Source organism: Dipodomys ordii, unplaced genomic scaffold, assembly GCF_000151885.1.
Source record: "Dipodomys ordii isolate 6190 unplaced genomic scaffold, Dord_2.0 Scaffold140, whole genome shotgun sequence".
NCBI classification, from domain to species: Eukaryota; Metazoa; Chordata; class Mammalia; order Rodentia; family Heteromyidae; genus Dipodomys; species Dipodomys ordii.
Window position 1 is genome coordinate 2,367,447 of NW_012267356.1, and position 27,835 is coordinate 2,395,281.

The 27,835-nt window shown below is 35.9% G+C and overlaps 1 protein-coding gene across 7 annotated transcripts in view; it reads left to right on the top strand.

Annotated features, from left to right (window-relative positions):
* Trpc4 (transient receptor potential cation channel, subfamily C, member 4) overlaps positions 1–27,835 on the top strand; it is a 146,395-nt gene that overhangs the window by 93,897 nt on the left and 24,663 nt on the right. For all 7 annotated transcript variants that reach the window (XM_013031462.1, XM_013031461.1, XM_013031463.1 and 4 more), the window contains 2 exons: positions 15,148–15,287; positions 25,965–26,278. In XM_013031462.1, the coding sequence (XP_012886916.1) occupies positions 15,148–15,287; positions 25,965–26,278 (454 nt within the window). The remainder of the gene's footprint in view (positions 1–15,147; positions 15,288–25,964; positions 26,279–27,835) is intronic.

Sequence of the window (27,835 nt, forward strand, 5' to 3'; positions counted from 1 at the left end):
ACCCCAAGTCCATCACACCTCCCTTGAAGAGAACCACTCACCTTAGTTTCTCCCACCTTATTCCTTTTATGTAATGTTTCACTCTTTTGCATAGAAAAGTTCTGTAATGTTAAAGCTTATCTGTTCAAATCAGTATCTCTTTCTCCAGAAGTATGGTTTGCTAGGGGAATTTCTATTATTTTGCATCCTTTGCTATTTCAACCATATGAACTGTATGGAGACTCATAAACATCAATACTCGATATTCATTATAATGTCAGGAGTATATTTCCTGTGTTCTCTCAGTATCTTTCCTATTGAAGCTCCACATTAACCATTGAAACTGAAATCTGTTGTATATTGTATCTTTATAAGTCAGTCTGCAATGGCTCTTAGAAGTCATTGCTGAGGCATCACTGGTGGAGATGTAACTTTTCTTCCTGAGAGGCCTTTTGAATGGCTTTTACTTTAGACTGACTTATAATGAAGGTAACGAGCTTTCCATCAAACAACATCAACTTCTTGCCGATGTTTGTAGTCAAGATGACTTTTTAGTATATAAAAAATCTAAATATAGGCATCAAAGTTGTGATTCTGGTCATTCTGACCCAAGTTCTAGGCAATGGTGATAATAAATCATAGATAATTGTGTTAGAATTCTCTTAAGAGAAATAGGTAAATGCAGGGTGAACTGATACCAATAATATACTTCTCAGGCTGTCAATTATCCAGATAATTAGAGAAAAATTAAAGCACTATTGTAACCAAGTGCTTATATAGACTTGATTACAAAGATGTACTTTCAAGCTTAGAAAAAGGTTTATGAGGAATAAGAAGCCTGGAGCCAGGAGGTAAAACCTGGGTCTTTCTCTGGCTTGCTGAGCCATGACTTAGACTTTTAAGTTATTCAGGGGATGATTTTTGACATACAGTAAATACTATGAGATAATAGAATATTCCTATGAGAAATTCCTATTTATAAAAATGAACCTGAGGGGGCTGGGAAGGTGGCTCAGTGGTAGAGTGCTTGCCTTGCATGCATGAGGCCCTGGGTTCAACTCCTCAGCACCACATGAGCAGAAAAAGCCAGAAATGGTGCTGTGGCTCAAGCAGTAGAGCCCTAGCCTTGAGCTGAAAAGCTGAGGAACAGTGCCCAGGCCCAGAGTTCAGGCCCCACTATGGACAAGAAAAAAAAATGAACATGAGCCAGGTGTCATTGGCCCATGCCTATACTCCTAGCTACTGAGGATCATGGTTTGAAGCCAGATTGGGCAAAAAACTCCCAATGAGATTCTTATCTCCAATAATAAACTACTCAAAAAAGCCAGAAATGGCACTGTGGCTCAAGTGGTAGTGCACTAGCCTTGAGCACAAAGAAGTTCAAAGAAAGCACCCAGGCCCTGAGTTCAAGCTCAGGACTGGCAAAAAAACAAACAAACAAAAAATCCCAAAGAACATGTGAATCAACTAGAATGTTATATGTATAATGTACATATAGATATATATATAATGTAGTTATATTTATATATGTGTACATATGTATGAATAATGTACAGGTTTATTATGATAGACATTTTATTACTGGAGATAATGTGGAATAAAATATACACAAAAGAAAAAGAATTTATACCAGCAATGGCCCACAAGGCTGCAATTTAAAATTTAGCAGAAAATGGCATTTAATGACACTACATTTTCAGTTGTATTGAACTGAAATCATTAAAATTTTGTTTGAAAAATAAAGAAAGAAAAAGAATTCATATCCTAGCTATCAGAGCTTCCCAAAGCACAGTTTGGATATTCCTTAAAATTGATTCTAACTAAAGTAACAACCAAATAAATACATGTCACAGCTTATCCTCCTGCACAAAATATGTTTAGAAATTTATAATAATTCTAGATGTAGGCTGTGGATTCAAGTTAGCAAAAAATGATTATAAAATTGATTACATTTCCCATCAAAGAAGTAGAACTTTGATGACAGTTGTTATATTAATGCCACGGGAAATGTTTTGTTCCCATGAGAAAATAAAGTGGCAGCTAAAGTGATCGACAGCATGTGTATGTATTGACAGTATGAAGATTCCCCAATTAAGCAGTTTAAAAACGTGTGCACAGTGAGCATCATGGTTAGAAGGGTGAACTGAGGGAAAGATGGAACATAGGAAGGAGCTATGCTCTGTTAAAAACAAAAGATCCTATTGAATTCCTAGGTATGAAATAAGAAAGTTCTCATAATATCTACATTATACATCTTGCCTATAACACATTTCTGTAGCAATTTATCTTTAGCAACATTGGCTTCTCATTTCCGTGTTTTACTTTATATTTTAAAAGGTTGATATTAACAAGTCTAAAAATTTCAGCAAGGCTTGCCAAATGGAAGATGTGGAATGAAAAGTGGTTGATCACATTCTCTTCTTGACATTCATAGAGATCAACAGTGCTGCGTATTTATATTCTTCCTATCCTGTGACCATTTGTATTTTTGATTTTTGATGCTAAGGAGTGAACCTAGGCTTTGGAGCATGGTGAAGATGCATTCTTCTGCTGAACAACACCTCCAGCTCCCATTTTTCATTTTTAGTCTAATAGTCTTTACAATCATATGGCTACAAGTACTCATAATTTCAGCTTTGTAGCTGGAATGCCTAGCCTCCTCAAATAGGTCTCCCCAAATATTCTTACAGTTATAAGAAATTTACCTGCAGCTTTTCTTCATTCTTTCTCTTGACAGAGTGCTCAAATCTGAGTGAACTAACTGAGGAGACAGACAGACTTCAACACAGTTACAGAATATCCAGTTATTTTAAAAGAACATTTCCATTCCCAGGAAGCCAGATGGCCATTTCAGTATGATGTATGATCTGTGTTTTTCTATTTACCAGTAGGGGGAAATATTCCAAAGTAACTTTCATGGAGTTTTAAACACTAGCACAGTAAAATCTCAAACATCAATACTAAGTGCTTTACTAGGTCTGTGATTATAAACTGCTTTCATTTAGGATGATTTAAATTGTTTTCTATGCAGTACAAGTACTACGTTAAGTGACTTCTTTTGTTAGAGATGAAGTTAATTCTTTTTTTTTTTCTTTTCTGCCAATTCTGGAGCTTGAACTGAAGGTCTGGGCACTATACATGAGCTTTCTTGCTCAAGGCTAGTGCTCTACCACTTGAGCCGCAGTTCCATTTCCAGCTTTTTTTTTTATAGTGGTGGTGGTGATTAATAGGAAATCAGAGACTCATGGACTTTTATGCCCAGGCTGGCTTCCAACCTGAATCATCAGATCTCAGCCTCCTGAGTAATTAGAATTACAGATGTGAGCTACTAGTACTTAGCTGTAGTTCCATAAAAATGTAACCACGGTCTAACACAACAAAGATAAGGCAGAAGACTTTCAAAATATGTCCAGCAGCATGGTATAAGTGGTCCAAGAAAGAGGGTCAAGGCAGCAAAAGAGAATCAAATACAAAGAAAGCAAGAGTCAAACTAAAAGATTGGAGGAATGTTTTCATTAGAATGTAAGAAGGATAGTAATAGTGGTAATAGTATACTGAATGATTGAAATATGTATTTTACTATAAATTCCACAGTAACTGCACTCCATTTAGCCATACTAAATGATGGTCATATATTATTTCACAGAGAAGAAACAAGGTTTGAGAACTTAGATTCCTTGTCCAAGATAAAGGAGTTGATATAGAGTAACTACTAGATTCCAACTCTAGTATCTCCAGAACTACAGCTACTATTCTAGATAAAACACTGACCCAGGAGTGGGAGAGAGAGAGCTACACCAAGCAAACAAATCAACCCATTAACATAAAATCTAAATGTGTATAGTCCTGGGCACCTTTGTCTCCTTAGATGGTTACACAGATTAAATGTTACACAGATTAAATGTTAGAAGGCTCTGAGAGGGATGCTTTAAAAGTGTAGCAGGCACTAAGATGCATATTTGATTTAATGTAACATAGAATGTCACACTGGCCAACAAATGAATCTTATCATTACTACCACTTTCATAGCACAACTACTATCATCTCCACTGCCCTGGTCTCCAATATAGCACATACTACATGGAAAACTAGTGCTGAAATACACAATCTATTCCACAGGAGAAGGAATAACTTCCTTTCAATGACTCTGCCAGCTTCCTTTGTGCTTTCCTTTTATTGATGACTGAGATCTAAGGTTAAGTTTCCTTTTTCCTAAGGACATTATTATTGTTTTAATCTTTTATAGCTATATGTGGGCATATAAACATGTGCAGTGTATATGTAAGTATGTGTATAGTGTATAATATTATTTTTTACATTTGATAAAAATATGAAAAGAAATATACTCTATTTTCTAATATGTTTTAAAAATATTCAAGATGTTATCTTTAAGTGGAGCAGGTAATCTCCAAAGTAAAAGAAGTAATATGCACTTACTCCAAAATACATATTGGGCAGCTACTGATACTTATGGGAAAAGTGATTTCTGCTTTAAATTTTGTAACAAATTTTAATTAAATAAAATTCTATTTTAAAATGCTACTGCATTACTACAAATTTCTGGATTGATTTTTAGGCTACTATAGTTAAATTCTAAAATGTCAGCTAATTGTAAGTTCTAAAGTTGTTCATCCGAATCTTAAACTATGACAGGATCCTATCTTATGAAACTTTTGAAAGTTAATACATACTTATTTCTGCATTCCTATACTTTTCTCTGTTAAAATAACGATGTCAAAATTGTACTGGCTTAAGTGCTTTTTAGTGTCTTCAAACTTAGACTAAATATTCACTGTCTCATTAAGTCAGTCATTATTCAAGCTCAGTCTGCTAACTAAAATCATATTCACTTTTAATTTTTATAAAAAATTTGGAATTTGAATTATCATCTGTTAGTTAATTCAGAGATTGGAGAATTACTTCACAACATTAAAGACTGAGAAATAATTCTGGAAAGTCAAATCTCATGCAAACTTCATTCCCAGCTAATATGTTTACTGGGAAGATTCAACTCATTAGAATGTAAACTAAAAAATGGTTTTACTTTGTGTAAGCACTCCTCATAGTATCTTATATCAAATATCCTTCCTCTAGTCTTTACCAATATCACTAGTAGATCAATTTCCTAAACTTTGAGCTCTTGAAAAAAAGGCCAAAAATATGCCAGGATTGGAACTTGAATTCAGAGTGTCAAGCTTCCATTTGGTTTCTTTGTTTAACAATGGTGTTCTTGCCAGGAGCAGGTGGTTCATGTCTGTAATCCTAGCTATCTGGAGTCTGAGATCTGAGGATCGCAATTCAAAGCCAGCCTGGGCAGGAAAGAGTCCCTGAGACTGTTATCTCCAATAAACCACCAGAAAACCAGAAATGGCACTGTGGCTCAAGTGGTAGAGTACTCACTTTGAGCTGAAGAGCTGGGGGACAGTGCCAAGGCCCAGAGTTCAAGCCACACAACTGACAAAAAAAAAGGGTGTGTTCTACCACTTGAGCCACAACTGTACTTCTGTTGGCTGGTTAATTGGTGATAAGATTCTGAGGGACTTTTCTGGCTAGACTGGCTTTGAACTATAGGCCTCAGATCTCAGCTTTCTGAGTAGCTAGAATTTCAGGTATGAACCACAAACATCTGACTTTGACTTATAATTTCTTTTTTATGTTTTTTGTTGTAAAAATGCTGTACAGAGATGTTACAGTTACATGAGCAAGATAATGAGTTCATTTCCTATTGAGCATTGTTGCCTCCTCCTTTGTTTTCCCCCTACCATCCATAATTATCACAAACAAGGGCCTGACCATGTCTTGAAGAACCCAGGATTATTCATCTTTTCTTGTGCTAGTACCCAAGTACTAGGATGAGAGGAAGAACTTAGACTCATGACTCTGTCTGTTCCCTTTGCTTTAAGGAAAAGGAGAAGATAAAGGCCTTTATGATTTAACTAGTATCCTGATCATAGCTCTTTCTTGGGTCCTAAATCTCTAAACATTATTGTATAGCCTGTGTGACAGGCAGTAATGCTGAGTGTCCTAAATACCTCCACACTGCAGGATTCTCTCAATCAGAGATTTGATTGTGCCTGATGTCTTGTGTTCCAGATCTCTCAACTTACTCCTGTAATCAATAATCAGTCCTTCATTGGGGTCTTATGGCCCTAACATGTCTGTGTCCCTCTTGAGTAGCAGCATGACAGCTCACACACATCCATTTCCTGTCATATGCACCTAATCTTTAAGAGCACAGGATGGAAAGAGATCAGAATACCACCAACAGTACCACTACCAAATTCCACTGTTTTTCCATTTTTTTCCCTCATGAGCCAATTGTCCAAGTAGATGTGCCAGCAGAGAATGAGGTACTAATTTCCACTTGTAGAAACCTGTAGACTTAGGAAGGATTTTCCTGGAGTCTCTTTCAACTTCCATTTAGGATGTAATGGACCACATCTCTCTCTGCTGTTTTTATTTTTCCATCAACAACCATTCTGCCCTGACCTCGAAGCTCTCTTGCTGTCATCTTCCCTGTGTTTTATACTGCAGAGACCATGGGTATCTGTCACCATATGGTGATAGAAACATGGTCTTAGGGTGTTTTGGTATGCTCCTGAAGGAAAAGCTTCACTGTAATTTTCTATAAACTGCCTTCAGCCAGGGAACTTGATTGCCCTTGTCTTCATCTTGGTTCAGGTTTTAAGCATAGGCTGGGACCACAGGAGCTGCCTTTAATGTAGTGCCTCTGGTGTGGGGGGGGGGAAGAGATATAATGGGAGTCTCTACTGAGAAAAAGATATATTATTGTGACTTCTTTTGAACAAAAGCAGAATTCGGCCTAGAGACTGTGTTTATTATTTTATTCCCTGATTTGAAAATACAAATGAAGCAAAAATTCCAGCAGGGAGGAGTTGTTTGTGTTCTTTTTTATCTTCATTGATTTGGTACTCAGCATGAAACTCCATGTTTTAGAGAGACACCCAAGGTCAGATCCCTGCAGCTTTGGGGCTTGAATAAAAGGCCCTTACTGGATGCTATAGATGATGAGGTGAGTCTTCCTTTGCTGTTTAGTATAGTTTAGTATAGTAAGGCTAGACAACCAAGTAATCTCTTTAACAGAATCATACATCCTAAATTTGAAATTGAGATTGTTAGAGGTGACATCTGAGAATAGTCTACTTATCTTCTAGTCACAGCCAGCTCCTTAGGGCAGATCGAATACAGCCCTCAAATAGCTCAGGGTGAAAACATCATGGGAAATGTAGAAAAAATAGTATAAACTTCCAACCACACCAATATTTTAAAAGGAAATTTTCTAACTCATTTGGGACCAGGATCTTTTTTTCCTGGTCCCTACAGTGTTGACATCAATGTATGAAATGAGGCTCCTACCACAACTATGAGAAATCATGTCATCTGTTTATAAACAGAAAGAGAAATGTTGATATGTTCCCAGAACAGGACAAATGGTTTTGACAGAAGCTCCCTCAAGCTTTGTTCTCTTCAGACTTTTTAGTTTTCATGAATAGTTTACGGTCTCGATGTTCTATGTCGTTAGTTAATAACACCCTCTAGACTGTCTAATGGCTTGAGTGAATGTTATCACAAAAGGTGAAATTTGGCAATATATGACGATATGCTTATAGCAGATAAAAAGCAACATCCATCTAATAGGTATATGGTTATGAGAAGAATTTGAAGTGGTATATTGTATCTTTAAAAAATAAAAATTGCAACCCATTATTCAGTCATTATTGCTAAATAAACTTATCTAGAGCTCACATTAAGTAAGGTCTTAGTTTTATCAGGTTGTTCATTTGACTTTTGTGTTTTTCAGAAGTATGTTTAGAATATGGATGGGTCAAACAGACATAGCTATGTTTCCCTGGAGTCTAAAAGCACCTGTTGTATATCAGAACTGAATCTTAGGGAATCTTGGAGGTCATGTGGTATAAATTTCCTATTGATGTTATTTCCTTAACCCCTCTCATAGGATTAGAGTCTTCTCAGCTATTTTAACATCTCACAAGTTTAAAATTTTGCCTTTTACTGATCTCATAGCTGCTCCTGCAATTAACTTACACTTTTCTTCCAACATATAATTACTCACAAAGTATCTGCAGTTTGAAATTTGGGTGACTGTTAATAGCCAAGTGTTCAATAGTCAAATCAAGCTAGCTTTCTAGTTTAGTAGAACTGGGAATAATAATAATGCAAATAATCTATAAGGGTCAATAAAACATAACTATTACAATCATTTAGCAGATACTTTATAATAGTTTATTTTGTAGCACATACACATGTGAAGCAACTGAGTCATGCATGGAGATGGCATGAACTTTAGAGATTATATAGACTGGTATAGTTTGGAGTACACATAATGGGGACATTTACCATCTGGACTGAAATCTCTACCTCCACTTCAGGATTTGAACAACTCTAATCACTAGACAATTCTTCTTTGTATCAAAATAGAAGCACTTTTTCTATACATTTCCTATAAAAAGATCCAATTTCTGAGTTCTGGGACAGAACAAAGTAAGTCTAAATCCTCTTATAAAAGATAGGTGTTTATGTCTGGATTTGCCATTACTTAAACTCAGGACCTTGTGTTCTCACTTAGCTTTTTCACTAAGGCTGCTACTCTACCCTTTGACCCATCCCTCCACTTCTGGCATTTTGCTGATTAATTGGAAATAAGGGTATCACAGACTACCTTGTCTGGCTAGTTTCAAACTGAGATTCTCAGATCTCAGTCTCTTGAGTAGCTAGGATTGTAAGCTACCAGTGCCCGGCTAAAGGATAGATATTTTTTAAAGCTCTCATAGCAGCTATTGTGCTGAATATTTTTGGTTAACACAGAAGAAAAAGTGATATCTAGTAATTTATAGAATTGAGATGCGATCCTTTTATGAGAAGACACACAATCCAGACCTCTTTTCAAATTCTGTTACCTAAAATCTAAAGAGATTAGACTACTTGGCTAAGGTGATTACTAGTTCAACTTGAACCTAACACTGTCTCACCTGTCATTATCCAATTTCTATCACTGTGTCTTCCACTAAAATTAGCATAAAATGCACTTTCCAGACAATGATTGCACAACTTTTGATAATGGTAAAATTTCAATCAAGACAAACAAAATGGACTATGTTATATGATCTCCAGAGTAAGAAAATGCTATCCAAACATACTGCATTTGGGGAACTCACATCCAGTCTTGGCTTTTCCATTAACTAGAAATATAGTGTCACTTACACTGTGTCTTTGATTTAGTCATCTTGTGTAAACTATGATTGTCTATTGGGTTCTAAGAACACACCCAGGTTAGTAGGCAAAAGCACTATGTTTTTGATAAGGGGGAAGTGTTTCCATTCCAAGTGTTTGTTTCTTGTTGCACAAAATGAATTCTAATCTTCTACTACCTCTAAAATCTAGGGCATGAAGAATATCTTATCTAATTCTGATATACTGCTTTCTTCAAAATAAAAGTGTTCATTATTATCATCTCCATAATCAATCCTCTATCTTAACTAACTGCTAAAGAGAATTATAGATGAATGCAAACCTCAAAAGAAAAGTGAGAATGTAAACAAGAAATTTAGCATAAAGCAGTGATCTATAACAAACAACTTAACGTATTTCGAAGATGTTACATTTAAATTGCTTGAACTCAGTCTTCTATCTGGGTTATAAATTTAAATGTGACTTAAAATTAAAAAATAAAACTTTGTGGGTAAACCTTAAGTAGCTATTGGTAGTTTTTATTTCTATTATTTCTTTTCCAAGTTTTATTATAAAAAAAAGTCAAGCATAGAGGAAAAAGTAAAGTAATGCAAAGGATTACGTATATCGTCTATAATCAGTGTGTTGCAATGTATACTGTTTTTCTTTATTTTTATCTCTCCCTGTATTCATTCATGAACATCAGGCTCCTCATTTTACTACATTCATTCAAATTAAATTATAACACTATGTCTTGGGTTATGTTTGCAGACTATAAAATATTAACATGTATAGTCATGTAATCACCACAGCTTCAAAAACTACAACCCAACCAGCTATGTCTGACCTCATGTTATTTTTCTAAACAGTCTTACTGGAATGTAATGATTCTATTTATTTGATTTAAAAGATTGAATTATTTATTCTCAGGCCTCTATAGAAGTGAGTATGATTGTCTTGTATATGATTGAGAATTGTCTCTTCTATTTACACTTGGTGAAATGCTTCTATCATGAATGGATGCTAGATTTTATCATATTCTATATCTATTAAAATGGTCATGATTTTCAATAATATGTTCATAATATAAATTCTATTCACTGATGTGAAAAACAGTTTTTGGCATGACTTCATTATTTACAGATAACCTATTATTTTGTATGTCATTCTGTCTGACTCACTAATATTTATTGAGCATTTTGTGCGTTTCCATAATATGCCAAAATTTTAAATCAGAATAATAATTGTCTTTTAAATATTCTTTCTTGCTATAGCTTTGTAAGGGCCTGGTTTAAACTTAGCATTATTTATTTCACAACATTTAGGAGGACAAATTAGAAAGACAGTGGAGCTGAATTTTATGGTCAGAAGATTAACTATAAATTCATCTGCTTTTTAAAATTTTATTTTATTGTAACGGTGGTATTCAGAGGGGTTACAGTTACATAAGTAAAGTGATAAGTACATTTCTTGTTGAACAGTGTTACCCCCACCTCCTCATTTTCTCCTACTTTCCCTTACCCTCCCCTGATTCCTCTCCCTACCCCAAGTTGTAAAGTTCATTTCCAGCATAGTGTCTTGTGAGTGTCGCTGTTGCATCGGTTCACCCTTTGTCCTGTCTCACCATTTTGTTATTCCCCTTCCCTTCTCAAAATCAGATAAACATATATATATATATATATATATATATAGGGTACCAAAATTAAAAACAGTGACAACAGGGGATAAATCCAAGGGGAAAAAGAAAAAGAAAAAAGAAATAACTTCACACAGTACATTTTAAAAAAAAACTCCTGTTTTCATATCTTGAAGTTCATTTCGATTAGTACCCTTTTATATGGTTATATGTACATAACTATTGAGCTATTGTCAGAATAAGAAAGATCATATTTATCTCTACCTTCAATTGATTATTTCTAAAATTATATCTTTATCTCTTTTTATAAATCTAAGTTTCTATCTAGTATCATACATAGTCTGTCTACTTATTCCTACAGTACTTTTTAGTGTGAATCTAATAATAAAAACTCTCCTCCAGATATTTTTTGCATGTATGTATCAATACTAAGGTTTGAATTCAGGACATGACACTGTCCCTTTGTGTTTCACTCAAGACTGATTCTCCACCTCTTGAGCCACATCTCCCCTTCCAGCTGTTTTTTACTAGTCAGAGATAAGAGTCTCACTGACTTTCCTGACAGTGAGAGTGGCTTTAAACCATGTATGCCTCCTGAGTAGCTAGGATCAGCGGTGTAAACCACCAAAGCCTAGCCTGCCTCTGATTTTGTTCATCTGGAAAAAGTTTACAGCTCACTGCCATTTAGTAGAGCTGATTGTTCTGCATTTAGAATTCTTGTTTAATTTTTGCTTTTTATTTTTAGGTATCACCGCAATATCTTCTGGCTCAGATAGTTTTTCATTTATTATTATTATTTCATTTATTATTATTATTAAGGTGATCTACAGATGGGTTACTGTTTCATCAGTCAGGTCATGAATACTTCTTTTGGGGCAATGTCATCCCTTCCTTTGCTTTCTCCCAGTTTCCTCCTCTTGTCCCTGCTCACAAATTGTATAGTTCATTCTCAGCATAGTGTCTACAGGGTATCAGATAAATTTTAGACACGTTTGTCTTCAGTCTTACGTTTCTTTCTTTGCATGGTAATAATTTTGCTTTATTTTCTGGATACCTTTGATTTTTTTTTTTTTGCCTGTCATGGGGCTTTCACTACTCAGGGCCTGGACCCTGTCTCTGGGCTTCTTTTGCTCATAGCTAGCACTCTACTACTTGATATATAGCACCACTTCGAGCTTTTTTCTGTTTATGTGGTACTAAGACATCGAATCCAGGGCTTCATGCATGCTAGCAAGCACTCTACCAACTGAGCCACATTCCCAGTCCAGATTTTTTTCACCTTTTACTTTAGGCATTTAATTGTGGCACATCACTATAATGTGTGTGTGCACATGTGTATGTTGGGGAAAGTGTGTGTGTGTTTTACAGTTGCTTATATTACATATGCAGAGGGCCAGAAGCAGAATTACACAAAACCTTATGTAGGAAAATGTAAGAACAAGCAGAAGTTGAGTTTAGTTTGGGTTCTGCTGTGGATACAATCAGTTTCTAAGGTTCATCCACAGCTGTTAGCCTCATACAGCTGTGCTTCAAAAGAGGATGTCGAAGCCTGCATTTGCTCCCCCAGTGATTGTACACTTCTTCTTATTACATGGTATTTGTTAGTTTGGTAATAGTGAGAAGACTGATCCAGAGCTAAACTTAGGAAGTTCTCTGTGTGTGAGTGATGGAAATATCCCGGAGATCCGTGCTCTCTTTCTTATGGAAGATTTCAGACTCTGAAGATCATAGGCAGGGCAGAGATTCCTGTTCCTTCTCCAGTGATGGTACTGGGGTAAACCTGAGCTTGAGGATTGTTTCTTGCCTCTTCCATAGGGCCAAAATGGTTGGCTCCTTAAGAAAGAGCATCCTGGGTAAGACCTTAGGCCATTCCCATAGGAACAACCTCTTCTCTCTTCCAGTGTTGCACCAGCATCCTTCCTTGGGCAGTGGGTAAAGGGCCATGGAGACAGGCATGCCAGTACACAGAAACTTTCTTGGTATCTGTGCCTTCCATGGGTCCTGTAATCTAATGTGCTAGCTCACACTCAGTTTTTAGAAGTTTATTTGAAATGTACTGTTGAATATTTTTTCAATTTTATTGTCAAGTTAATGTACAGATGGGTTACAGTTATATAAGTAAGGTAGAGAGTACATTTCTCATAGAATTTGGGACCTCCTCTCTCATTTTTCTCCCACTCTCCCCCTACCCCCCCAATTGTACATTTCTAACAACAAAGAAAAGCCTCTTGTGTCCATGTCTTGGGGTTCATTTCACTTAGCATCATCTTATATGGTCATATGTACATAACTATTGAGCTACTCTGCTCATCTGCTAGGATTATACTAGACATATACTAATTATTACAAATGAGGGAAATCATGGAAACAGTTTCTTTGGGTCTGGCTTTCTTGATTTAATATGATTTTTTCTTTACAAATGGGGAGGTGTTATTCTTTTAATGGAAGCATATATATATATTGTAATATATATATATATATATATATATATATAATCACATTTTCTTGATCCATTCATCTGCTGAGGGACATCTGGGTTGGTTCCATATCTTAGCTGTGGTAAATAATGCTGCAGTAAACATAGTTGTGCTGGTAGCTTTAGTATGGCCTTGTTTGTGATCATTTGGGTAAATGCCCAGAAGTAGGATTGCCGGGTCATAGAGGAGCTCTAGGTTTAGTATTTTGAGGAACCTCCACACTGCTTTTCAGAGTGGTTGACCAAGTTTATACTCTCACTAACAGTGTAGTAATGTTCCCTTTTGGCCACATCCCCTCTAGCATATGTCGTTATTAGATTTCTTGATTATAGCCATTTTAACTGGAGTCTCAATGTTGTCTTGATTTGCATTTCTTTTATGGCCAGAGATGTTGAGCATTTCTTCATGTGTCTATTGGCCATTCTTATTTCCTCTTCAGAGAAGTCTCTCTTTAAGTCTTTAGCTCACTTATTAAAGGGGTTGTTGTTTCTTTGAGGATTTGGGGAGGATTTAATTTTTTGAGTTCTAAATATATTTTAGATGAGACCCTCTGGCACCCAAATAATTCAACAGTATATACGCTAACAAATTTGAGTATCTGGAAGAAATGTACTGTTGAATCTTTTAGGTGCCAGAGTTTCTTTACCCTGTACTGTGTGAGTTAGTTCACATTTGTTTGTTGGAACTTTTTTTAAGTATATGCCCTCAGGTTTCTCATTTCTTAGTTGAGTAAATGAAATGCTATGATTTTTATCCTTACTCTGTTGTTTTCTTGGTTTTATCATAACACCATGTTCTAATTTTGTGCATTTTTCAGTTGTTATTAAGCATGCTATTTGACATTTTATATTTTATTTGACATTTATATTCCAGGTTGTCCGTATCTTAAAGGAGTCTTGTTATATTTTTTTAATTACTGTAGTTACTGTAACATATTTATCCTTTTTTAATATTTCTTGATTCTAGGTACTTTGATGTCATACTCATTAGGCTTTAAAAATGGTATTATGTGGGGCTAGGAAGGTGGCTCAGTGGTGGAGTGCTTGCCTTGCATGCATGAGGCCCTGGGTTCAGTTCCTCAGCACCACGTAAGCAGAAAAGGATGGAAGTGGTGCTGTGGCTCAAGTGGTAGAGCGCTAGCCTTGAGCTGAAGAGCTGAGGGACAGCGCCTAGGCCCAGAGTTAAGCCCATAATGGACAAAAATAATAGTATTATATATTTTAATAAGATTATAGAACTAAAATGATGATCACATTGATTGAGTTTTTAAATGAAATATTTTCTTTTAAAATAGACCCAAACACAGGAGATTTTATACTTTCTCTGGATATATCTTCACAGTTATTGCTACGGAGAAATTATTTCAGTAAATGCTATGGTCATCCTCTCTCTAACACTGAGACAAGCTCTCAGTTATATTGGCTATTCTGTTTTTCATTAGCGTTTGGAACATTTGACTTGAGAGAAATACATTTCAAGAAATTTGCTTACATAAAATGTTATAATGTTTTGCATGAGAAAAATATATAGTATAGAGGAACTAAAGTTTAATTAAAACTCTTGCATTTCATATAATTGACAAAAATAGATAAAATAAAGAGAGACAGACATAACAGCCTCTTCTAGAATTGTAACCCCTCCATATGGTATTTTCATAATAAAAAAGAATTAGTTTCATGCTCTCAAAGTCTTAGAAGGTGTCTGAGACCCTGTGTTCTTCTCCATAAAAGCAAACAAATATATCTAATAAATAGCCATGGTCTCTTTCAGTTTATTAAGTTGCATACTTTTTTCTGGTGATTTGTTTGAAAGCCACACTTACAATGAACTTTTCTGTAATTGCAGGTTTTATATGGGGAGAAATTAAACAGATGTGGGATGGTGGCCTTCAAGACTATATCCATGATTGGTGGAATCTAATGGATTTTGTGATGAACTCCTTATATTTAGCAACAATTTCTTTGAAGATCGTTGCATTTGTAAAGGTAACTTTTATTTATATCATTGCAAAACACAAGTCTAGTCTTTAAATTAATATCTTTTAATTAATAACATTATTTGAAGATATTAATAATGTTAATCTTCCAGTAAAGTCAACTGGGACTTTAGATATGGGATCTCTCCATTTATTTTTGATTGGTAAAATAGAAAGATAAGGCATACAACAGAGGGTTTAATAACAGAGTTTATCATCCAATTTTCTTGCCTCTAAATAAAATGATGCCTCAAATTTACTCACAATGGAATGCTCTACTTACAATTCTTTCCACTTCTAATGAAATTCTACCTCAAATACTGTTAAGCTTTTGTCAACCAAAATTATTTTTATCAGTTTTACTAATAGATAAAACATCATAGATAGATCAAAATATTACTCTTTCAAAGCACTGAAATTATCATTCCAGTTTAGTATGTTTGATAAAATTAAAGCAGAATATAATTTCTTTCTGCACACCCTATTCAATATGAAAGTGCATGAAGTTTCACACACCGATTACTCCCCCAGATTTTGTACATTAGTTTTATTCCCAATCATAAAATTTACCTAAAATATTTTTTGTTCCATAATGACAATTGGTATTATTTTCTGTCTGTGGGGACTTCATTGGAACCAAAGTATTGTCATCTACCCTCTCCTGACTTTCATGTTTTATCTTTCCCTTCCCCTTAAAGTAATTTGTTTAAAAATGATTCGTGAATTGTTCTTTTAAAAAAAGACAATACATAACTGTTTGCTACATGAATAATGTATGCAATTTAGTGATTTGAACTAGAAAATGCTAATGTGTAAATGAATTCATGTACTCCACTTCCTAAAATAGTGGTCTGAATCTCTGTGCAATAATACAATATGATAGGATTGAAATTGCCTTATGGTTGGAAAAGTCATTCTTAACCACATCAGTTCAAATTAAAATTTTACCAATGTTCATCAAAATATGCAGGATGTTAATGACCATCAATTTTAGGCAAGTTGACTCCATTAAGAATGCAAACAAAATCTGGCAATTCTTCCTTTGTTCAATGATACTACAATGACCTTGAACAGTGTAAGACAGCAGAAGATAGCAATTTATCCAAATGAGAATATGTATACATGGAGGAGATTGTTGGTCTATGCTTAAGTGCATAACTGTCCAATCTTCTTTGTTTTTGGTGATTCTTAGATAAATCAATGTAATCATTTTGAACCTCTCGCTACTAAATAATAGTGCATGTGGTTTCTTATAGTCCCATGCTGTCCAGAAAGACAGAGATTAGGTGACAATCACAGTTCTTTAACTTCCAAATGCACAAGAATTTACAGGAAGACTGGCTGAAGCTTAATTCTTTTTTTTTTAAAAATTAGGACGAGGCTTAAATTTTCACTGCTAATGAACTCCTAGGTATTGCTTATATAGCTAATCTAAGAATTACACTTTGTTCTATCGTGTGGGGTTTTAATTTTTCAGTTAATATTTTTGTGCATAGTTATGGAGTTTAATGTGACATTTGAATATAAATTCTGTACTGACTTAGTCAGGGTAATAATTGTCATTTAAGTTTGGACCCTTCAAGGTTCTTTCTTCTGGTTCTGTCTGAAACATATACTAGGTTAATGCAAACTGTAGTTACTCTAAAGTTCTATAGAGCACTAGAATATTTATTTTATTTTTTATTGTGAAAATACTGTACCGAGCAAGATAATGAGTACATTTCTTATCAAGCATTGTTGCCTCCTCCTTTGTTTCAGAAAAAAATTATACATGGTAATAACTAAGAAGAAAGACTATCTTCTATTACCTTCCTTGGACACTGAGGGTTGAATTTTAAAGACATACTATGACAAATGTGTGTGCATGTGTGTGTCTACAGACATATAAAAGCATGTACATGCATTTTATTTGGTATCTATTTTCCAATATCACTCTAACGTCCCATGTACTCTACTTTTCTTTGCATCTAATAACTCAATTCTACTATCATCTACTTTCAAATTAACTTTCTTCAGCTTCTACATATGAGAAAGAACATGCAAATTTTTTCTTTCTGTGTCATATATCACATTCCATTATATCCTCTGGTTCTATCTGAATTAATTTATATGACTAATATTCTCTACTTTATATATATGTATATGTATACATATACATATATATGTGTGTGTACCCCATTTTGCTTATTGATTTTGCTATCAATGAACACCTCCATTTGTTGACAGTTGTTCTTGGTTATTTTTAATAGTGTTTCAATAATGTTTTAATGGTGTTTCCATACACATGAAAGTGCAGGAATCTCTTTTTCAAAAAATTTTATTATTAAGCAGTTATACAAAAAGGTTCTAATCCCTCAAGTCAAGGTATGAGTGCAATGCATCATGATATAATGTCACCCCTTCTCTCGTTCTTCTCCATTTCCCCCACCCATCCCTATGTAAGTTACACAGTTCATTTCTTTACACAATGTACATTGAATATAATTATATATTTGCTCAACCTTCCTTCCTCCAATCATGTGCCTGCTTTTTTACTCTCCCTGTCAAACTTGCTTCCACTTTCAGGTATTCATTTTGGTAGACATTACACTACACTACCCTAGTTGTTTAGTGGAGTTATAGCTTTGGATTCCTCTCCTAAGTAGGTTTTGTGGTATTACCTTGAGCACTTGGATGCCTGAGCATTTTACAGTTCAGGAAATGTGCATTTCTTTTCATTTGCTCCTAATCTCCAACAAGAAAGATTGCCAATCATTTTTCTTCTTGTTGTGGATGAAGTGTTAGCTAATCAGGGGATTGTTGATGCCTGCAGACAGAATTTTTCAATGTTACTTCAACTTCATTAAGACTGATTTGTTCCTAAATATTACTCGGTCCGTTCACTATGTGAAGAACTTGTCTCTTACATTTATCGTCAGTCATTTCAAAGAAATGATTACATTTCTATACCTTTTGATCACACCATTTAAGTATCTCCAAAGCTCAAAGTTGTTATGAATAAAACATTTTTTAGAAGTCATGATGTGTTCTTTAGAGCATTGTTACATTTATTTATTTATCTATCTGTTTATTTATTTCTGTACGTGGGCTTGACCTTAGAACCTCATGCTTACTCAGGTTGCCTGCTCATAGCTGATGCTCTATCATTTCAGGCACACACCAATAGTCCAGGTGTAAATGGTTACTTGGAGATGGAGTTTTGCCCATTTTTCTGCATAGACTGGATTCAAACCTGAGTAGCTGCTATTATAAGAATGAGTCACAGTGCCTTGCTTCATCATTCTTCCAAACTGTACTGACTATGTAGCTCATCAATTCTTTTCTCATCTAGAATGAGGGGAAATATTATTGCTTCCCTCTTAGGACTCACATAGCTATAAGCAACTGTTCAAAGTATTGTAGTTTAATCATATGGCTATGAAGGCTAGAGATTTGAATGTCAATGCTTAAATCAAGAATTAGCTAGTAGAGAAGAGGCCCCTGATCCTTCCTAGTGTATTTTACTATTTAATTAACACATTTTTTAAAAAAGGAAAATCCTTCATGTTTTAAAGTACACATTCATACATTTTCTTGCCAGTTGCTGGTAGCTCATGACTAGAATCCTTGCTACTTGGGAAGCTGGGAACTAAGGATTGTGGTTCAAAGCCAGCCTGAGCAGGAAAGTCCATGAGAGTCTTATCTCCAATTAATTACCCAAATACCAGAAGTAGAGCTGTGGCACAAGTGGTAGAGCATGAACCTGGAACAAAAAATACTAAGGAACAGGACTTACACGCACGCTCGTGCGCGCGCGCACACACACACACACACACACACACACGCACACAAATAACCTGCTCTGTCTTCTTTTTCTTTTGTATATGTGTACCAATCCTTGAGTTTGAACCCAGGACCTGGGTATTTTCCTGAGGTTTATTGTTTCAAGCTGACACTCCACCCCTTGAGCCACATCTTCCCTTCTGGATTTTGGATGATTGTTTGGAGAAAAAAAGTTCCTCGGATGTGTCTGACCAGACTAGCTTTGAACAATGATTCTCATATTTCTGCCTCCTGAAATTTCAGGTGTGAGTCAGTAGTGCCTGTGTATACATTTTCTATTTAATTTCATGTGCCAAATGTTACTCATCAGTGTTCTGTTACCATAATAAATAGCTGGCTTAACTGATCTACAAAGAGAAAAATGTTATTTGGGCTTACATTTTTGTAAGTTTATGCCCATCACTGATTGGTGCTGTACTTATGTATGTGGTAGACAAAAAAAACTGTTCGCCTCATCGTCAGAGCAGAAAAGAGAAAGGAGAAAACCAGAGTCTCACAATTCCCTTCAAGCGCATAACTCCGAATGGATCCTGCCAAAGTTTTCACCCCCAAACTGAAGACCAGGCCTTTAACACACAAGGTTTAGGAGACTATTCCAATCCAATCATAGCAAGAATTTTAAAAAAAGCAAATCATATTATTGTCACTTAAGCTTGACTTGCTTTGATTGACTACTTGATTTTCATAAGTAATGCATCCAAGGATTTAAAGATGACTTTATGATCTAGTATTGTGGTTTGCTCCATCTTCCCTTACAACTACTGCCAGGTCTTCATGACTTGGTTCTAACTTCTTCTCAGGTTCATCTCACTGTTCCTAAGCACTCTGTGCTCTGTCTTTGGCAGCTACACATATTTCCTCAAGTGACCCACCTTCTCTAAACACCATGCCTTTGAACATACCTATGATTCTTCTCCCTAGAATGGTCTTGAAACATCTAACATATGTATAAAGCAATCTACCGGATGTGAATGTAAAAGTTTACTGTGCTAAAGCATCACTCAAGAGAAACAAAGTAGTCATTCTGGGGCACATGACAATAAAAGGAGCCACTGCTTTAGAACAGAGTCTCAACAGAAAGGAAGGTTTGTGGGGGTGGGTGAGGGATGGACCATGGGGCAGACGAAAAAGCAAATAATTGAGAGAAAGAGGGAAAATTGTCTTGCTGGTCCTAACAATGCCAGAAATACTTAGAATCGCTTTTGATTTCTTTTTCAAAGATTATTATGCAACATGAGGCTGCCAACTCTGGTCATCAAGATCCTAAGGTCCACTCCCCTGTGCAGAAAGAATTTGAATTAATGACTGACACAGAGTAGACCCTCAGTGTATGTTTAATGAATGAATACCAGCTGAGGATCAAAGTAATTAGGATTTAAATTTATTCTGAACGAAGAGCACCTTCATAGGAATGTACTAAATGGTCAGACTTGTGAGAGATCACTGGTACTAATGAGGGATACAGGGTCAAGGGTACCTCGCTGGAGACAAAACGGCAAGTCAAGTTTAAAAGGAGATCAGAACATGGATTCCTAGAACATTTTGGCAAGTCAAGATGTGGTTCTGTGGACAATACAGTCATTGAAGAGACAAGTGATGTGCAACTTCTCTCCTTTAAAAGAGCATTCTGGAGGATGTGGAGGAGATAAGTTTAGAGGAAAGGAGAACACTTAGGAAGGGAAAAAAAAGAGCCACTCTAAGACAGCAGAGACAAGATGGAGTGGAGTAAATATATGTGGAAGATCTGACTTTGGATGCTGAGATTTGGGAAGGGAAGATAAGAGCCTTAACAACAAATTTTGAGTTCAGTGCTTTGTTTTCTGCTATTCATGAAGATTGGAGACATAAATGGATCAAAATTTTTGAAGGTCAAAAATTAATGAGTTCTATCTTTAATCTGTGAGTTTGAGATACCTGTGAGTTATCCAAACAGAAAAGTGAAGCAAACAATGAGATATTGAATGGACACAATATTCATCCCTACCTAATTAATGTTGGGATTCATTAATAATCAATTATTCTATTATAGTAATATTAAATATATTGTTTATTAGACTCTTCAGAGTCTCAATTCAGCAGATGTGGTCCCAAGAGGACATCTGTCAATGACTGGAAAATTATTCTCAGTATCTATGGATGCTGTTACATACCATACCACATAAGACAACACCCATAGCTACTCAATGAACTGTATAGCTTGGAATATTAATGCTGACATCGCGAAATCACTTCCTACATAAAGAGTAAATGAAGAGAAAAATAAAATGGGACTGTTAGGTGGGAAGTATAGACTGGACGGGTGGCATTGGGAGCCATCACTGAAACTGAAATTCATGGGAAATACCCAGCATGGGTTAGGATGAGGAGAGAAGAGGCTTGAAAACAAATGATGTTGAAAGTCAGGTACAACAGAGGAAACCTGCAAGGATTCTGCAACAGGGAGGTAAGGATTCAAAAGTGAAAAAACAGTGTAACTTTGTTTTTTGGTCAGTCGTGGGCGTTAACTCTGGACTTGGGCGCTATCCCTGTAACTCTTCAGCTCAAGGTGAGCACTCTACTGATTGAGCCACAGCGCCACTTCCGGTTTTCTAGTGGTTTATTGGAGATAAGAGTCTCACAGACTTTCCTGCCTGGGCTGGCTTTGAACCGTGATCCTTAGATCTCAGCCTCTTCAGTAACTATGATTACAGGCATGAGCCACAGACACCCGGCTCAGTGTACCTTTTATAGGTATGTTTTAGAAAGTTGCGCAAAAGAAATAAGTGCCAATTTAGTAGCTCAGTACCCAACAATAATTATAAACAATATGCTTAACGAAGTATTACAATGATTCTCTATAAATTCTAAGAATATTATGGATTTGTAAGAATTTTTAAGTCAGGTTTGGTATCATATACCTATTATCCCAGCTATTTGAGAGGTAGCACTAAAAGAATTGTGATCTGAGGTCAGACTGAGCAATAGTTGTAAGATTTTATGTCACACAAGGTGGGAATTGTGGCAAGAGACAGATTTAAGATGACCAAAAGTGTGACACCCTATCTGAAAAAGAACTAAAATATCCAAGCTACGGTGCCTGTGCAGCAAGCTCAAAGCACTGAGTTGAAACCCACAGGACCACAGTAAAAAGGAAGACAGTGTCCAGGTCCTGAGTTCAAGCCCCAGGACCAGGAAAAAAAAGGTGGGGGAAGAGGAAGAAGAGGAGGAAAAGGAGAAGGTGAGGAAGAGAAGGAAGACAAGGAGGAAGGAAAGGAAGAGGGAGATGAGGAGAAAGAAGGAGATGAAGAAGGAGAGGAAAGGAAGAATTTTTTTAGTTGCCTTAGAAAACAATGACTATATTTAAAAGCTTGAGTATGAACGACAGGAAGAAATTTTTAAAGCAAAGCTAAAAGGAATGAAATCAAGAAATAAGTACTCGGTGTTTACATCTCCATTTATGTCTGACAGGAAATGAGGTTTCTGGATCAGAGAATGGACAAAATTATTTACTTACTTTGCAATTTTAGCATCCGTTCCCTATGCCCCAATTCCCCACTGGGAAACTTGATGAGACCCAGATGCATTTTGTACATGCAAGGATTCGTACAGTGGGGAACAAAATAAAAAATGACAAATCTCAGAATTTATGTGACACAGCTGAGCCAGCTGCCCATCTTTCCCTTGGAGAAAGAGAAAGGCCTTAACCTTTTATGTTTCTAAAGTCTCTTCTAAAAATATTTTATTATCTTTAAGTGGTTGTACAAAGGGGTCGTCATTCAACAATGCAGCTTATGAATACAGTGCTTCTTGCTCAATGTCACCCCTTTCAATGTTCTCACCCTCCCTTCTCACCCTACCCCTTCCTTCACCTTTCTTAACTTTTTCAAGTAAATATATTCTCTTTGTGGAGACAAAGTTCTTAGGTTTATTATCCTGAGAATGTAAACAGATGGTTCCAGGGGAGATGTTTCTAAGTCTCTCAAGAAGTCTCTACCTTACTTTCTCCAAGATAACCAGCAGTGGTTTTTTGTTTGTTTGTTTCCCTTCAGAAAACCTTAACTATGCAAAACATGAACATATTATGTAACATTGCTTCCCAGAAAAAAATCAAAAACAGAAGTAATAGATTGAATCCAAGATAGAGAATTATACCTTGACAGAACTTAGTGTCTCATGAAATTTCCTCTTCTGATTCTGAGTTCTCGTGAGAGAATTCACAGAGAAGTGTTCTGTATATATTGTGTTCGATTTAAAGCTGGACACAGTCATATTGTGATAATGGAAGAAACAATATCTGACTGTGGTAAACTGGTGGGAAAGTCAAAGCATGGCAAAGTATCCAGGTATCTCTGTATCTCTAGCCTAAGAATAACTGATGGGAGAAAAAATGTTATTCATGCTACACTATGGGATGTATTATAAGAAGTTCAGAAAACATTGCTGCATCCTACAGAATGTTTTGTATTTGATACTTTGGAAATTTTGAGTTGCAGTCCCAAGCTTTAAGAAAGGTAAAAATAAGAAATAGAATTAGCCATCAATATACAGACATACTTAAGTGTGTGTGTTTCAAAAAAGAAGCAGCAAAAGAAAACCATGATCTTGATGTTTAAATGGAAAGATGTCTGGAGTAAACATTGGTGCTTAATTAAGTGGAAACATGGCATATGAAGTGGAAATAGGTAAAAAAAAAAACCTAGTTGGTATCTGATGCTCTGAACTCTCATACTGTGATATTTGTTCTAATGAATACGATAAACATCTTATTAGGGTATGGTCTAGTGGTGAATAGCTGTGATCCCAGCTTCTGGGGAATAAAAAGTAGGAGGATCCTAGTAAAAGTCTGGTTTGGGCAAAAAGATGAGGCCTTATCTGAAAAACTGGAACCCAAAGGGCTGGAACATGACTCAAATATTAGACTGCTCGCAAATATGAAGCCCTGAGCTTAGTTCCAAGTACCTATTATTATTGTTGTTGTTGTTGTATCTTACCTGTTTTCGTTTTTCTGCATTTTGGGCCATTAGCCATTATAAGCTGAAGCTATGCCTAGAAATGTTTGGGAATATTTATCAGAGTTTAAAAAGAGAAAATAATTCAAACTTGATTCTTCTACAATGTCACTCAAGCATAAGTCTGAGCGTTGAATAATACCAGGAGCTGGAACTATTGTTTCTCACCAGGGAGGGAAATACAGGTTCTATTAATTAACTAACGTCCAAAATGGTTCTATTAATTGATGAAAATATATAAAGATCTTCTGTGTTAGTGCCAGTATTCCAATAGGAGTCTTATAGAAACAGAAATTCTTTTTTCTTGCAGTTTTGATGATGTGCATGTAAAAGAGAATTTAATTTATTGTTCAACTTTTGTGCAGGTTTAATCCCAGGATTTTATGTTACAATAATTTTTGCATGTATGTACGCCTATCCTGGAGCTTGAACTCAGGGACTAGGTGCTATTCCTGAGCATTTTGCTCAAGGCCAGTGTTCTACCATTTGAGCCACTTCTCTACAACTAGATTTTTGCTGGTTATCTGGAGGTAGAGGCTCACAGACTTTCCTACCTGGACTGTCTTCGAACTACAGTCCTCATAACTCAGCCTCTGAGTAGCTAAAATTATAAACATGAGCCAACAGCACCTGGCATGTTAAATAAGAAGTGTATATTTTTACTATTTTTTAAGAATAATACAAATAATCTCAATAACAAAAAAATAAATTTATTGCGCATTATATATGGTTCAATATCAAGGCAACATTTCAATTAATTGTCTGGCTTTAAAAATCATTGTTGGGGGGCTGGGAAGGTGGCTCAGTGGTAGAGTGCTTGCCTTGCATGCCAGAGGCCCTGGGTTCAATTCCTCAGCACCACATAAGCAAAAAGAAAAAAGCTGGAAGTGGCTCAAGTGGTAGAGCGCTAGTCTTGAGCTGAAGAGCTGAGGGACAGCGTCCAGGCCCAGAGTTCAGGCCCCACGACCGGACCCAAAAAAAAAAAAAATATTGTTGGTCACAAGGAGTACCAGTGTGTCATTGCTATAATCTTTGCTATTCAGGAGGACTGTGATATGGCTTAAGTGGTAGAACTTTAGTCTTGAGCAAAGAAAATCTCAGGGACAGCCCCAGACCCTGAGTTCAAGCCCCAGAACAGGCGTATACCCCCCCACACACACAATTACTTGTTAAACATTAAAGCAATAAATACATTTTTCTTCAAATCACATATCTTATTTCATTAAAGATTTCTAGGAAGTTCAGAATTTTCTGTATATTAACTATACAGAAAATATGATACAAAATAGTGTAGTATAATTTTAGTGACCATCAATAGAATTTCCAAGTGATCTTCTGTTTCTGTCCCCATTGAACATTGAGCATGGCTATTTCAATGGTAGCAAAGGACAATTTCTACTCATAGTTGTATTCTTTTAGAATTGGCAAAGGTGTCAACCATAAATAAAGTTATCGATTATTTTTTTTCAAGTCTTACTTCTCTTTTGGAATGCCACGCTCTTAACTCCTCAAGGAGACAACTTCCCATGCATAATTTTTCCTCTTCCTTTTTTCTTTCGTTTTATTTTCATTTTATTTTTTGCAGTTCTACTGGAAAATTCTCAAAGACAACTTGAACAAACCCATTAACAACCACAAATAACACATACAAAACTCAAAGCCCATGTTTGATTAAAAGAAAAAACAAAGCAATGAGTTAGGAATTAACAAACTTTCTTTTTTGTAGAATCATGCTGCTGTCACTGTTTCAGAGAAAATCAGTTTCGAGGTGGAAAGGTCATTGTACTGGGTTGACCATTAGAAACTATGGTGTTAAAACTTGAAATAATCGTTCACATGTGTCTGTCTTACTTTGCTTCTGTTTCTGTTTTCTCCAGTACAGTGCTCTTAATCCACGAGAGTCATGGGACATGTGGCACCCCACTCTGGTGGCTGAGGCTTTATTTGCTATTGCAAATATCTTCAGTTCCCTACGTCTGATCTCATTGTTCACGGCAAATTCTCACCTGGGACCTCTACAAATATCTCTGGGAAGAATGCTTCTGGACATTTTGAAGTTCCTCTTCATCTACTGCCTTGTGTTGCTAGCATTTGCAAATGGCTTGAATCAATTGTACTTTTATTATGAAGAAACGAAGGGCTTAAGCTGCAAAGGCATACGGTGTGAAAAACAGAATAATGCATTTTCCACGTAAGTTGGAAGACATTTCTGATGGTAATCTTGGGCCAAGTTTAGAGTATACTCTATTGTGAACATAAAAAAAAGAAAAGAAAATCCTTGACAAATGAGTGCGAAGGAAATGGAAATTGAAATCATAAATAAATCACAGAACAAAATCAACATGGCTTTGAATAAAAAGTGAGTCAGTCTGACATAAGAAAAACAACTACCTGCTCTAGGCAGGCACAGGTGGCAGTGGCTTGCACCTATAACACTAACAACTCAGAAGGCTGAGATCTGAGGATTTGATTCTAAACCAAACAAATAGAAAAATCCATCACACTCTTATTTCCAATTAACCAGCAAGAAGTCAGAGGTGAAGGTGCAGCTCAAGTAGCAAGATACTAGTCTTGAACAGAAAAGCCAAGCAATAACATGAGGCCTTGATTTCAAGCCTTAGTATGCTCCTCTTTCTCTTTCCCTTCCTTTTCCTCTCTCTGTTCCCTCTCTCTTACACACACACACACACACACACACACACACACACAATTATCTGCTACATTTAATCTTTATTAAATCACCTTTTCTTTTTAATTACTTCATAAGGTCTATGTATACTCTTTAGAATTGTGGAACATAAAAGAAAATCTATGAAATATTAACAGCTAGAATATGTATAAAACCAAACATGTTAGAAAACCCAATATTTTTTTAACTTCTCCATATTTCTTCATGTGTTTTCCAGATACTGGATTCCCTTCACATCTCTTGTTTCCTATCTCTCTCTTATTTTCTAAACATCTATTGGCCAGGTATAGTGACTTGTGCTTATAATACAAGCTACATAAGGGACATGAACATGAGTCAAAGACAACCCAGGCAAACCATGATACCCTATCTAAAAATATAAGATGAGGCCCATGGAAAAAGTGGTGGAATGCTTGCCTAGCATTGCAAGTTTAAGCCCAGTATCATCAAAAATAAAATAAAATTAACTCTATATAGATAGAAACTCAAGATTAATCTAAACATTGCTATCATTAGGCATGCAAAATTCTCTGTTCTCTTAAACTGGAATAAGCAGTTGCCATATCCAAAATTACCCTCTGTTATTATTTTTTCTGTGTGTACCAGTTTTGGAGCTTGAACTTAGGGCCCAGGTGCTGTCCCTTAGAACTTTTACCTAAAGGATGGCACTCTACCATTTGAGTTACAGCTCCATGTCTGGCTTTTTGTTCGTTAATTGGAGATAAGAATCTTGCAGACTTTCCTGCCAAGGCTGGCTTCAACCCTCAATCCTGAGATCTCAGCTTCTTGAGTAGCTAGGGTTACAGGTGTGAGCCATCAATATCCGACTTGCTGACTTCAAGAGCACCACGTTTCATTCTCCAAAGCTCTGAAAGAGTGTACCTCCCCTATCTGAGCTCTTTTCTTTCCTAACATGATAAATAGAGAGCTATTGAGCAGATTGAGAAGCTAGGTGATTTTTCCCATACACTATAATCCCATCTGAATACATGTTAATTTGTAGATGACTTTAAAAGCCTAGTATTCATGGTTATCACAGAATTGCATGCACTATAAGAG